Raw genomic sequence first — 14,214 nt, 5'->3', positions numbered from 1 at the left:
TTGAGGGCGATATATGTAAAAAAAAAATTAGGTTTACCAGGTTGGCAATGAATAGCTTCACTCGTTCACTACCATTGACGGCTGTATACGTCAAAGATGGAAGTTTACTAGGCCGGTGGCGAATAAGGGAACCCGTTTGCTGCCACTGACGGCTATATGCGTCAAGAATTGATGTTTACAAAGCTGGCGATGAATAAGTTAACTCATTCGCTACCATCGACGGTTACAGACGTCAAAGATCCATTAGTCAGACATCCATTTTGAAATGGGCTGGCACCGAGTTTTCATTTAACTCATCGGCTACCGTCGACGACTATTCTACATACGTCAAAGTTCCATGTTTACCGTGAATAATTTTTGTTAGCGAATGAGTTCACTTCTTCATTGCTATCCAAGTAAACATGGATCTTTGATATCCGTACCCATTAAAGGTGGGAAATGAGTCAGGCATTGGTTTTTGTACACAGATTTTCTTTTCAATAATAAACATTTTGGGTGTCATTTATTCGATGGTAAACATATGCAAGGTTAGAAACCCGATTGAGATGGCCCAGATGCGGCGCCGTAGGTGGGGACGGTGACGCCGGCGGCGGCGGGTACTGATTACGAGTCATCCACGGCGGATTGTAATGCCATGAGACAGTTTTGACGATTTTGATGGCGCGGTGCCAAGCGGCGTGCGGGCTTAGCTCGTTTTATCAGAACGAGCCGGACAAACAAAAATCCGTCAAACGCGCGGCGGATGTCCGTGATAAACAGCGGCGACATCTCAGCGCCGTCCCGGCGGTGTGCGCGGGCGGGGTCATAAATCTTTGTGGGAGCGTGGGGTCATATATACTCTTCTCTATCCGGCGCTTCCGGCGCCAAAGTGAAAAGCGTCTGTCATCTTGCGATCTCAACAAAGGTGCTGCGGGGTTCCTGTCCCCGAAGTGGGGCATGGCACTAATTTGGGTTTTATCTTTCTCCCTCATCAAGGGCAGCGTTCACCCCTGAAGCCACCCCGCCTGCACGGACATCTCCGCGGGGACGACTAATCCCCTTATCTACCGCCGCCCCTCTTATCTCCAGCGCGGCCGTGTCAGCCAGAACCCCCCCCCCACCCCTCGACACCCCCTCCAAAACCCCAGGAGTCGACTGCGATACCCCCTCTGAAGTGCGCGCGGAAAACGGGAGAGTACGGGACAGGAAGTCTGGGCGGCCGCAGCTCAGGGGGTTTTAAGTGTTCTCGTCAGGTTTCTTGGCACGGGCGACGCCGGCCTAATCGACGCCGACTTGGCAATGGGAGCGGGAGTCTGCTCCATGTTTTGGGGTGGGGTAGGGGGGGGAGGGGGGTCACATCGTTCCCCGAGGCTACCGCCCAACAACGCCCGAGCGTACTCACGTAGATCTCGGCACCGTAGAAGCCATCTTGGTACACCACCCTGCGAGGGACAAAAGGAACGCATTAGAAAATTGTTTAAATGCGTCTCCTCAGTCGGGCGCTGGTAGTGCGCGCGCGCGTGTGTGAGTGTGCGGGGCGGGGGGGTACGTGGGACATCTCCCTTGGCCCCGGTCGATAAGAGGCCAAAGCGAGTTCCGGCGAGGCCACACAAAGCCAAGCGGTCGGCTACGCGGTCGGCGCTGACGCTAACGCTATCTCGGCTCCCCGAGGCTTCGGTAGGACGCGCGCAAATGCGAACACGCGTACACATAATACACACATGCGCATGCTCACGCGGGCACACATTAACTTATGATAGCGGCAAGGTCGCGGCGCTCACTGGAGGATCCCTCGGAATTCAGCAAACGCACAAAAGTCAACTCCGGCTCGTTTGTTAGGACGCACCGGGAACGCGCAAAGATGTGCAGTAAAATATGAACGACAGAAATGATTTTAATGTCATTTGATTTATTGCGTTTGCAGTTTTTTTGATGAATTCCATAGAGGCGCGAGTTAACTTTTGTCTATTGTGCTCTGAATTGTTTGTTAGCACTAAGCTAGTTAGCAGTAAGCGAGTGGGCTTTTCATCATGGTTGTCGTCATCACCGTCTTCCTCATCACCCTCATCTTCTTCGTTATCAGTCGTCATATTCCTCCTCATCATCTTCATTGTCGTCGTCTTCGTCGTCATTATCGTATTGGTCATTATCGTATTGGTCGTTATCGTATTGGTCGTCATCAAGGTGCACTCAGCTAGTTTTAGGATGGCGAGGGCTGGCGCGGGTCCGTTTCGATACTCACGCTCCGTAAGCCGGGATGGGCGGGGGCGGCGGAGCCGTACGGAAGGTGTTGTAGACGGCCCTCCCCCGACCTCGCAAGTGGGCCCCTCTGTAGGCCACGGCGGCGCCTGTGGCGGGGTACGGGAAACCCGTTACTGCGGAAACACACAAAGGAGAGAGCCGCTTTGCTTAGCTTTCCGACAGAACGCAATCGGCAGATTTCCTAATTCTGTCGCCTGAGAAAATGAATACAACAAATTTCATTTGACATTTTTGTATTCATTTTCTCGGGTCTTTCAATTAGTTGTACGGACCTTGTGATTTGTTTCAAATGGTGGCGTACAAATATCCCAAGAGCGGGGGATGAAAATGAAGCCCCAACAATGTTGATTGAATTCTCAGAATTCGAACTTTAGTCTGAATTTTCCTTTTCTCGTTTGAGTCGTAATTCTCACTTTAAAATCATTCTTATATTAAAGTAAGACTCTGAAGTGAGAACACCGAGAGTCAAAAATCAGACAAATGAAAAATTTAGACTCGAAAAGGAGAATTCCGAGAATGAAATCCGTATTCTGACGTCAGAGAATAAAATGTGAATTGTGATTTTATGGTGAGAATTCGGAGAATAACGTTCTGAGCAGCGAAAATCCTGCCAAGGTTTTGTTCTTCAACACTAACCCAAATCCTCTTCCGTACTCATTTCATTCAAAATCATTTCTTTTTTTGTATTTTGAGGCCCCGGCGCGGCGCGGCGCGGACACGGTGGCAGGTAACGGATGCAAAGACGCCACCGAGTCGGAAAAAGGTGAAGGTGACGTGATGTTCACAAGCTCCCCGAGGGGAAATGAAGCAGATGGGCCGGGACGCCCCCCCCGTCCCCAAACTCCCCCGACCTCGCCGTGACCCCCATCTCCAAGCCATCTGGGAGCAACTCGGGCCAACGGCGCTGGCGGCCCAGCTCGAGGTGAAGGACGGGGGAGCTTTGCGGGCCAAGTCACGCTCTGCGCCCGCCGCCGCTTAACTTTCAGTCGGGCGCCGGCGGCGCCGTTTGCGTCGAAAAAAGAAAATGGCCGCAGATCGTCTCAAAAAACGTGCCCGTTGCGAGTTGGCTGAATATCGACCGTGAAGCAAATGGCGGGATTGCCACCGTCCGACCCGTTTTCTCTCATCGCCGCGCTCGCTTTACTCGCGAATTCTCCGCGGGCCGCCGCAGTGGCGGCACTCCGAGTTAATAACGTGTGTCCGATGCGTTTGGGAGGAACCGTGCGTTCGCCGCCTGCGCGAAACTCCGCCGTTGCAAAGCGGTTCGGCTTTTAAAAACCGCAGATGGACGTTTCACAATGGCTGCTGTTAGCCCGATGCGCTACTAGCCAGTCTTAGCGCCCCCTAGCCGCTAGCATGTAGTCTGGCAACATAGTCTTCAAGTCAAATCTAAGCCGAGATATTCCCATTCAACAGCTCCAAGTATTCCAAGCACATCCACACGTTAGCATCACGAGCTAATCAACAGCTAGCCGCTTGTTGTGATTGAGGCTCAGCTTGATGTCAGGTTTGGCGAAATTATGTCAGATATGCGTAAATGCTAATTCATTTTAGTAGTGTGGAACTTTGACTTTATTCTTTTAGCATATGGCAATTATTTTGGGTGCTTGTTAGGAAGATACCCTTTAAAATTAATCGTGTACCATTTGGCTCAGGCTACAACTACATTAGCATCCCGCTTACCAAACCGCAGTTTTGTATCGATTCAAGGGGATTACATCAAGTGTGCGCTAATGCTAACACTTACGCAGCCTGCGAGGGATTGTTAGCGCAAAGCAATTATGTTAGCAAGATAACTGTTAGCCTACAACAGTCTGCGCACATATTTGTGTATCATTTGGTTCAGGCTATGCCAAATGAGCTTTCTGCCCAAATTTTGAGGGGATAGCTCACTTCAACTTAGTTCAAGGAGATGACATCATGTGTATGCTAATGCTAACTGTTTGAGCTGAGTGAGGGTTTGTTGGTGCACTGCGATTATGTTGGTTTCTTGTGTGTAAATAGCAAAATTGCATCTCATTTGTCTAGGGTCACGGCGGCATGTTAGCGCCCCGGCTAACAAAGCGCTAGTAGCCCGCGGTGATCTATGCCGACCCGGACGATGCGTCGGTCTCGTTAGCATTTGTAAACGTGGCCCGAAACGGGCTGTTGTTTTTTTTTTATGTATTTGTTTACATTGCTATGCCACGCGTGCGCTGATGTATGCGAAGGTAAACTCATAACGAGGCGGCGATAGGCTACGCCGCCTCAATAATAAGCCATAAATCACGCCGCTGTCACACATGGCTAGGCGACAACAACCTGCGTGGACGCGCCGCTGACGCTAAAGTCAAACATTCTCCGGGAACAAAAGCGGTGGGGGGAGACTTGAGTTTTTATACAATCGCCTATATTCAAAGTTTTAAGCTTACGTTCATCTTTCGACCTCAATTCACAAATTCAAAATGTCCAAAATCAAGCTTATGTGGCATCTTGAAATTACAACGCAACTTGTAATTTTTCATTTCGTCATTCAAACGTTTTCTTCAAATGCCTATTTTTTTGCCGGGTCTGGGAGTTCTGCCGCAAAAAGTCAGCGTTAGCGTCCATTTTTACAGCCCAACCTCAGTTGCGTCATTACGCTTACGATCGCTTAACCGATTGACCGAGGACGATCACGCGGTCTGTTTGCGGCGCCCCCTTATCTTACAGAGTATCAATTCCTGGCTTTATGAAGATGATCTATTTGATTTCTTTGAGTGGCGCGATCCTCTTCAGAAGTTTACGCCCCCGCTACGGTTTGACTTAGGCGAACGTTTTCCGAGTGTGCGAGAGTGGACCGTTTTATAGAGCGCTAAGCAGCGGCTGGCCATGTTTTACGGGCTTGACGCCACTAACGTAAGCGTTTAATCCGCGCCGGGGACCCCGAACAGCTTCATCTCATCAAGAGTTTGACGCCTAATTAGCCCCCAAACGTACACGCCGACAATGAGAGGATCTGTCCGCGTTTATTAAGACGCCAATTAGCCTTCTCTTCTTTTCCACGGTCCTCCGGATTTAAAAGGGAAAAAAAACAAAAACACAGGAGCTCCTCTCCCTCTCGGAAGCTGTCCGTGGTGCTGAAACATTAGCGGCGGCGCCATGGACAGCTTCCACTTTGCAAAGATGAGCAGGAAGCAAGAGCTAATGCGAGAGGCCCTTTTCTCTCGCTAGGACTGAGGCCGAAAAGAAAATGGACACCCCATTTTTTTGGTGATTGGCCAAACAGCTGTAAGGAGCTGGTTTATTTAAGAATTTTTTTATTGTGCCAAATATGAACACTTCAAGGCAAAATGGCAAACTTCCTGTCTAATTTTGGCCATGAGCTCTTAAGACTTTTTGGCGCGTCTCGTCATAATAAGCATCCACCCAATCTTGACCAGCGCTAATCAATCAGCCCTGAACCCCCCCCCAACTTTCCAGGGGGCGCTAGCGAGGCCTATTTATAGCGTACGGGACCGGTCGCCGGCCTTTCATCAGTCATCCCCGCCAACGCTTTTGAGGACAATAAACCTGTAGCGCAGGCGCGGGCGACCAATGGAGACGAAGCGTGCCGTCAGCCGGCGATTTATGGCCCCCAATTTGGGCGATCTCCCGCACGGAAATGAGCGCTGATAAAACGTGATTAATCGCCATCGCCGCTCCCGCAGATGCGCCCCAAAACTGCATTTTTTTGGGAGGCGGATTCCTGCGGCGCGATGCTTTCACTTGCTCCCGGTAAAAAGCAGCTTTGTCTTTTTTTTTTCCCCCGCCGCGTCCACCCGAGCCGGAGACCACTTGAAAAACGATGCGGCGATAAATCAGACGGCCCCGCCCGGCTGCGGCACTCGGCCTGATTTACGACATTGCCTTGCGTTTGTGTGTGAGCGCGTGTGCGGGAATGTGCGTTTGATGCTGTGTCAACGGCCGCTTCATTAGGTACGCGCTCCAGCGCCGTCCAATAGGAGGGCTCCGCTTCCAAAGGCCACTCTAATGATTTAAGACCTCTCCTCCGCTAAATATGAGCACGAGGGGCTGGAGCTGGCCGGCTTCATATTGCGTCACCCGATTTCAAGACATTTTGCATTACCTCAACACCAGAATTTTACAGCGCTTTCGCTCCAAAATGGCAGACATTATGTTTTGGACATGGGCCTCGAAGACATTTTCTGTGAAGATCTCCGCACCATTTTGGCTTGCTGGATGCCACTGTGGTCAGCGGTGGATTTTTGCCGAGAAATTTCCAGAAATTTGAACACTTCAAACCAAAATGGCAGACTTCTTGTTTGATTTTGGACATAGGCCTCTAAGACATTTTCATGCATCTTGAAATGTCAAAATTCCGGGTCCAACTGGGGTGAGGACGTGGATTTTTTCATAAATTTCAGAAATTTGCATCAATAATTTGCATACATTTTGCCCTTTTTCTGAGAATTTTCTGACAATAACAGTACAATTTTCTTTTCAAATTAAGAGCAAATCCATTGGAATACAAAGTAGGGTTAGAGAGTCAAATTCCAGTGGCAAAAAAGACAAAAAAATAATTTCAAGTGTGGGTTAGGGGTTTTTAAATGACAGGGTCAAGAAATTTGAACACATTCGCTGCCATTGATGGTTTTATCCGTTAAAGATTCCAATAGAACTCCCTCCTTGTCCCCTTATTTTCTCACACCAATCTTCCTGGAGGTCCAAACCAAATCTTGATGTGGATCTTCCTGGTCTGGCTCGCCGCGTAAAAGTCAATCTTACGTTGCTGGCAAATCCGTTGTATTGTCAGATAACCCGAGCCAGCAGGGCCTCTTTTTTTTTTTCTTTTTTTTTTTTTTAATCAGGGAGGAAGCTGCGAGTGGGGGCGGACTTACCGGCGTAGAGCTCGGGACCGTAGACGGCGCCCACCACCGGGTTCAACTTCCAGCCTGCCAACAAGCACACAACAATGAGAGCTTTAAAAAATTGAGCGATTGAGGTTTTGAATAAGGATTTTTTTCTTTTTTGTTGTCTATAATGAAGATTATGCTTCCTGAGTAAGATGTGTTTTTTGTGGCATTGCAACTGACCGTTGGTGTAGGGGTTGGCTACTTTCTTGTTTGTCATGACTCGCGCTGTGGCGTTGTTCACCTGCGCCGCAACGTACGCGCAAGTCGTCAGCGGCAGTAGGAAAAAAAAAAATGGCGGCCACGAGAGCACGGCGTGAAAGTTTGAGCGTGCAGGCAAGCGGCAGGCAAGAAAAACACACAAGCACAAAAGTTGATCAGGGCTGGGAAAAGCACAAAGTTTTTCATGAATGAAATCATCCATCAAAGGGTGTCATTTGAAATACAGCGTTCCCCCGCTGTAACACGGTTCACCTTTCACTGTTTTCAAGACTTTTTTTTTCTTTTTAGAATTCTTCACTGGATTAATCATGTAAGTTTCCAGAATCACTCATAATTAGGATGATATGATGTACAGCACCTTAGGCAGTCTGTTTTCGTAGAGAGCCAAAAATGATCATCTCATGTTGAACATCTGGGTGAAATTTCAGCTCCCTAGTGCTTTTTTTTTCAATGGTTTCCTTTTCATGTGAAATGTCTTTGCTTTAGAGATCAAAAGATTGGAAAAAATACGTCCCGACTTGTAGGCTAAATGCTAAAAATTTGTTCCCATAGCATCCTGGGTAAAAAAAGAAAAAAAAAACAACAACTGACAAATGATTGTGCAAAATAGGGTTGAGGATTTTGGAATCAAAATGGCGGGTTTTCCCAGCCGCGACCAGTCGAGGGCGCACCACCACAAACGTGCTTGGACCGCCGACGGCTTTTTTCCCGCCGAGGAGCGAGCGCGTGACATGCGGCCATCATGCACGTGGCCATCCTCATCATCGCCATCATCATCATCATCATCATCATCATCACCAGGATGCGGTCGTGCTGCGAGGAACAAGACGCGAGAAGAAAAAGAGAAAGCACCTCGATCTTGCGTCCCTCTACGATTGTACCGTTTAGTTTCTCCCGTGCGCGGTCGGCGTCCGCGCTCGTTTCGAAAGTTACAAAGCCGAAGCCCTGACGGCGCCAACAGACAAGAAGAAGAAGAAGAAGAAGAAGACAGGAAAAGAGGTGAGCGGCCATGGCGGCGAGTCGGCAGATTGGTTAGCGGCACTTAGCCGAGAGCGAAAAAAAACAAAGCGGCTCCGGCTCGGCCCAATTAAAGAGGCGGGATGTCAGGAAAAGCCGGCTAATTAACCGGCGGAAGGAGAAGGAGACCCGGGTAAACACGCCGCCGCTAGTCGCGGGGTTGCGCTAATTAGCTGGCGAGGTGACGTCGGAGCGGGGCCCGCCCCCGCCGCCGGCTCGCGCCTTTGGACTTTACGAAAGTTTCGGCGGCCATGTCCTCGACGCTTCGGTCCGAGGCGTGTTTGACGCCGACGCTTTTTGGCCGACGCGTTTAGCGCCTTCAAAGTTGCTAGCGTGCTGGACGAGTTTGAAAATATTGCATTCGAAGCGAGGTCTTTGTGGGCGGGGCTTCTTGAGACGGTTACAATTTTCCTTCCTCGTCTCTTCCTTCTTTCCCGCCTTTGTGGCGGAGAACTTCATCCTTTCCTTCCTTCCTTCCTTCCTTTGCAATCTTTCTGTCCGCAAATCCTCCCCTTTTTTCATCCCGCCTACTTACTTCCTTTTCTCTTCCGGCTTGATTGGTTATTTTCGAGCCCTTTCATCATGTCTTTTCTATCTTCACCTCCCTGGTTTCTTCTCCACTTTTCAATTCCTTCGCTCCAGAGGACTTTTTCCTGCCTCGGTCCGCACGAGAATCTACGACGTCCGTTCGGACGATTGGCCGAGATCTGCGAATCAGAAAACCTATAGGGCGTGCGCGTTTACCGCCCCGTCCCATCTCATCCGCGTCGCGGAGAAGGTCGCGCGAAACGGCGTGATCCGCTAGCGGCCGGGCCCATCGACCGTCGGCGCCATCCGGCAAAAAAAAAAACATAATAACAACAACGCGGGCCTGTCCTTGGGGGAGATAAAAAAATACATTCAAAAAAGGAATTGAGGGCAGAATTAATCCTTTGGACGCCCACCCGACCGCCGTTATCCCCTCCATCTTCCCCCCCCCGCCTCACGCGTGCGCGGAAAGGAATAATTAGCTTACAACGGGCGCGAGCCAAGCGTCCATTTTTCAAAGCCGACCAACATATTGAATGCAAACGGCTTCACAGGAAATAGATTGTTTATTAATGTCCCGCTTGCTTCATTATGGAAGCCGGTGAGCGATGCATGCTGGGTAATGCGCTTTGTAGGCCACCGCGCCGCAATAAAATGATAGAGAGGAAAAAAAAAAAGGCCTGTTTCCACAGGTTGAAGGAAAACGTACGCACGGCAGACGGACAAAAGTATTGGGACACCTTTTGTGAGCTGGAGCGCGTTCCGAAAAAAAAACGAAACTTTCATTTCTACATGAAAACCACCACTTCCCTTCCTAAAAATAGCATCCTGATAGTTTATGAGCAAATATGGGTAAACGCCATACATTTCAGAAAACACGTGAATAAAAGCTAGAAAAAAATAATAATGGCCACTTTGTGAGTGGTCTCCACATGATTAAATTTGAGCTCTCATAAATTTTTCAAAAAGTGGTCACTACAATTGTATTTTTTTCATATGTATTTATTTTTACAATAAGTTCTACGCGGCATTTTGATTGATGTTTGTGGAATATGAATTTAGCAGCAAAATCCAACATTTTTCAGGCCATTTCAAAGCAACGTTTTGTGTACAAAAAAAAGACCAAATCCAAACATTTGTACTTTTTTCTTTTTGAAAGCATTTTGCTGACCTGAACTTGCACTTTTGCGGACAAATGTATCATTCGGTGTCAAGGAACAGTAATGGCGCATTTTCCTCCAAATGCGTGCAGGACTTTGGTCCAAATGAGGTTTCTGTGGGCGCCAAAATCAATTTTATGGGAAACGATTGCAATTTTTCCCCACCCCTGGGTGGCGCCCAAGTCACGGCCTGAGCCAGCGGCGAGCCGGCAACGCGCCCACGCCTAACCAGGCCGTCGAGCGGCCGGCCGCGCGGACCACTCACCTTGGATCCTCGCTCGTTAAAGATAATCTCCACGTCTAAGATCTTTCCAAATTGCTGCGGGAGAGAAGAGGGGAGGGGCCAATTATCAAAGGCTTCCAAATGGATGCTGGCACAACACCCTCACACTTGTGCTAGACAGCCACAAAAAAGTCAGAAAAGCACGCTAGAACATCGGAAATTTATTTATACATGTATAAAAACGCGGTAATCTCATTGGTCAACCAGCCAATCACGTGTCTTGTAGGAGCGCCCGTCTCACTCGTGAAACTCAAGACACGCTTGTTATCATGTTTGGTCAGCTATAGGCTTCACTCTAATTGGGTATCTGTTCCGCCCGCGGCGGACATTTCTACGGAAGCAATAAAGAGGAGGCCAGAGAAAGCGGGCAGGCGCATTTACGGCGGGCCGCAGACGGGGCCTCGGACCGGGCCCGCCGCCGCCGCCGTCTTTGCCGGCGCATCTGGCCGCTCAAAAGTCCAATTAGCTCTGGCCGCTTAAATGTCCATTTTTGGCTCCATTTGCAGCCGTCAGATGCTAGCGCTCTATTCTTACGGCGGCGCTTATCCAGCCGTGAGACGCTTTGCCTCATTAACGGGCAAGCGGACGCACCCGGCGCCGGTCGGATGCGAAACGGATCCCCGCGCCAACAGACGGCTAAAATCGTTTTTTTCACTTTAAGTTTGAGTCGCTTCGTTCTCGTCACCGTTTGGGGATTTTTACTCTCCGATTTGCGGAGAGGTGTCCGAACTACGTAGCCCCAATTAGCGCGAGCGCTAGGTCGGCGCGGGTACTCACCCCGAACATTTGCCTCAGGTCGGGGTCCCGGAAGCGGAAGGGAATGTTGGACACGTGTAACCGTTTGGGCTGCTGCTTCTCCGACGAGTCCGAGTGCTGCGAGGCGTCCGTTTGCGTCACGTCGTCCGTCTGCGACAAAGAAGAAGAAGACGCTCATTAGCTTCCACGCTACACTTTTACACTCCGGACTCAAAATTATGAATTTAGCAGAAAAAACCCAAAATTCTTACTTTGTGTAAAGTAATGGGTTCATTTAGTACTTGGTTACGTAAAGTCATCATTATTCCAGTCTTGAATTACTTATAGTCGGAAAAAGGACATGGCCTTTAGCAAAAATCCGAAATTCGGGACCTAAATTTCGCAGTGGTTCTCGAAAGGGGAGTAAATGGGACATTTTCTAGAGGTATCAGCAAATCTTATTGAAAGCTTTTTTAACGTCATGCCAAAAACATGTTTTTTTTTTTTCTTTTCAAATGAAGGGAAAATTAATTGGAACATGACACCTTTTTTTTTCATAAAAAAAATGCTTCGCGCTGGTTAGGATTAGAAAATTATTCGACAGTGGGGAAAAAAAAAACTTGAAAAGCATTCATAGTCAACTTCCCGTTGATGTCCCTTCAACTTCCTGTTTCCGGCTACGCATAGGAATGAGCGCCAAACCGTGCGGCGGGATGTGAATTTTTTCCCAACCCTTTCAAAGTCTTGCCGTAAATACTTTAGCCGTCATGACTCGCTTTGACTCCGAGAGGAGATCTTCTTCCATTGTGGGCGGCGTGAAAAGTGCAAAGGTGCGCACGTAATGAGCTTGTGAACGCTCGGAAGGAAACAAAACAAAAATAAGAGGGGAAAAAAAAAAAGCGAAGCGAGACAGCCCGCTAATTAGCGCAGCCTTTGTAATGATAGCGTTTAGGGGACTAAACGAGGCCGCCGGCACTGACTCACTTCTTCACACTTGCCAGACAAAGAAAGAACATCCTGGCTTCTCCTTTGTTCTCCGAGGTGTCTTTTTGCGGGAGGGGGGCGGCAAACTCGCAACCTTTATTCGGGCGCCGCAGTACTACTGGCGGAAAGACTACGGCGGAGGTTCCGAAGCCGCCTCGCGTACGGGGCGGGTCCTTCGGCGCTTACGGGGTTAGGAATTTCCAACTAAAAGCTGACATCATTTTCTCGGGCTTTGAAGCCAAAAACTTTAAAAGAAAAAAACTTTTCTCAGGATTTAAACCCTGTGTCTTATAGTCCAGTGCAATTTTTTTGTTTTTGTCTTATAGTCCAGTGCAGTTTCATGTTCTAATTCATTTGCTCTTAATTTGAAAATAAAAAGTGTAGTGCGGCAACCACGGCATTAAGTTTGATTCAAACGGAATAACAGCATTCATGGTTTCGCAAAGGCGTGAGTACGGCACAATCGAGTGAGATTTGGCCTCACGTTCCAATTCATTTGCTCTTAATTCGAAAAGAAAATGAAATCGGACAGAAGGCACGTCATAGAAAAAAGCTGGAAAACGAGGAAGCGTCTTAATCCGGTTTGGTGGGAAATCCCAATTCGCGACATGAGTGACACCCGGCCTCTCGGCGGTCCGTTTCCGAGCACGTCGCCAACGCTCGATTCCGATTCATCACGATTATCATCACGCCGATGATGATCTCCTTTATTATTCTCATTATCATAATCACGATCTCGCCTGCCCGCCGCGCCTGTCATTTATTTGCCGTTTATGGCCCATTTCCAGGCGCGGCCGACGTCCGTTGCGAAGGGTGACGGCCGTTTCCTTCCAGGTCCCGGCGGACGCCCCGCCCCCTCTCCCATTTGCCGGGGGTCTTAACTCTGCCGCCGAGGTTAATAGCTCGAGCAGCGCAGCTTGCGGACAGATGTCGGAGGGTGGCCGATCGCTAGCGCGCGACATTCCCATGAACCTACTCTTAATTTGAAAAGAAAATTGAGTCCGTTTGTTAGATTGTAATAGAATAAAACGTAACAAAATAAATGCAAAGGAGACACTAAAACACAATTCATCAATTCATTGCCTCGTGTTTCAATCAATGTGCTCTTCGTTTGAAAAGAAAACCTAATATGTTTGTGTGGCAGAGGATTAGATAGCATTAGAATAAAACTTAACAAAATGAAGGTTTATAATGTTTGCAAAGCAGTCACTATAAAACGATTCAGCTATAAATGGCTTCATGTTCCAATTAATCTGCTCTTAATTTGAAAAGAGAGCTTTGTGTCCCTACGATTACAGCATTAGAATAAAATTGAAGAAAACAATGCAAAGAATGTTCGAAAGTCACTATAACACAAATTACTCTCAAAAAACTCTTTGAAAGAAAACAGGGTATTTTTGCTACAGGATTAGAAAGCATTAGAATAAAATTTAAGACACAACATGAGACTTAATTGAAAACATTTGAGCAACAAATTGCCCCGTGTTGCAATTAATCTGCTCTTAACTTGAAAAGAAAAGTGTGTTTGTGGGCCATAGGATTAGATAGCAAAAGAAAGATATTCAATGGTTTGTCCCAAACGCAAGCGAATGTGGACTGACTCAGGAATTGGCGGCGGCTCGACCCGCGCGCTGGTTGCGGCGTGTCGCGAGCAGATGGCCTTCCCCATTTGCTTTTGTTTGCCATCCTCCGCACTCAGCCCGCCCGCTGACCGGACGTCCGCCCGCCCGCCGGCCCGCCCGCCCGCCCGCCCGCTTCCCTACCCGTTTGCTCGCCATCCTCCCTTCGCCCGCCTCCGCGCCGCCCCTCCGCCGTGGTCCGAGCTGCCGCTCGGCGCCACTTTGCCGTCCCGACAGCTGCTGTCGGAGGGACGCTGAAGGCGGCGTCCGCGCCAACGCCTTCGTCTCCGGAGGCTCGCTGACTTCCTGTTCCGCCGCTCCCCTCAAAAGACAGTCAGCACTTTCGCCCACCGGCGAAAGCGGCTGATTGGAACGCGGCCGAGCGGGTCCACTCCGGACCTTTGCCTTGTTGTCCGTTGTTTGTTTGTTTGCTTTTGAGCCGTTCTCCCGAGAGAGAGTCGGGTGTGAACCGCAACCTGGGAAGACCGCTGATGCGCTTCTTCCTGGAGCGTGACCCTGGCCAACAGTGCATGTGTATTTGCGCATCCACGCCA

The 14,214-nt window shown here is 49.1% G+C and overlaps 1 protein-coding gene across 10 annotated transcripts in view; it reads right to left on the bottom strand.

Annotated features, from left to right (window-relative positions):
• Window positions 1–14,214, bottom strand: part of LOC148411135 (RNA binding protein fox-1 homolog 3-like) — a 237,994-nt gene that overhangs the window by 13,491 nt on the left and 210,289 nt on the right. For 7 of the 10 annotated variants that reach the window (XM_088438129.1, XM_088438130.1, XM_088438126.1 and 4 more), the window contains 6 exons: window positions 11,100–11,228; window positions 10,305–10,358; window positions 8,187–8,279; window positions 7,101–7,356; window positions 2,222–2,354; window positions 1,382–1,421 (listed from right to left, as the gene is read on the bottom strand). In XM_088438129.1, coding sequence (XP_088294255.1) covers window positions 1,382–1,421; window positions 2,222–2,354; window positions 7,101–7,356; window positions 8,187–8,279; window positions 10,305–10,358; window positions 11,100–11,228 — 705 coding nt within the window. The remainder of the gene's footprint in view (window positions 1–1,381; window positions 1,422–2,221; window positions 2,355–7,100; window positions 7,357–8,186; window positions 8,280–10,304; window positions 10,359–11,099; window positions 11,229–14,214) is intronic. The other 3 variants (XM_088438134.1, XM_088438132.1, XM_088438136.1) reach the window with 1 other exon arrangement.

The sequence above is a fragment of the Hippichthys cyanospilos genome, chromosome 16 (genome assembly GCF_059441005.1).
Source record: "Hippichthys cyanospilos isolate Australia breed blue-spotted pipefish chromosome 16, RoL_Hcya_1.0, whole genome shotgun sequence".
Classification (NCBI taxonomy): Eukaryota; Metazoa; Chordata; class Actinopteri; order Syngnathiformes; family Syngnathidae; genus Hippichthys; species Hippichthys cyanospilos.
This window is presented reverse-complemented; position numbering and strand designations above follow the sequence as displayed.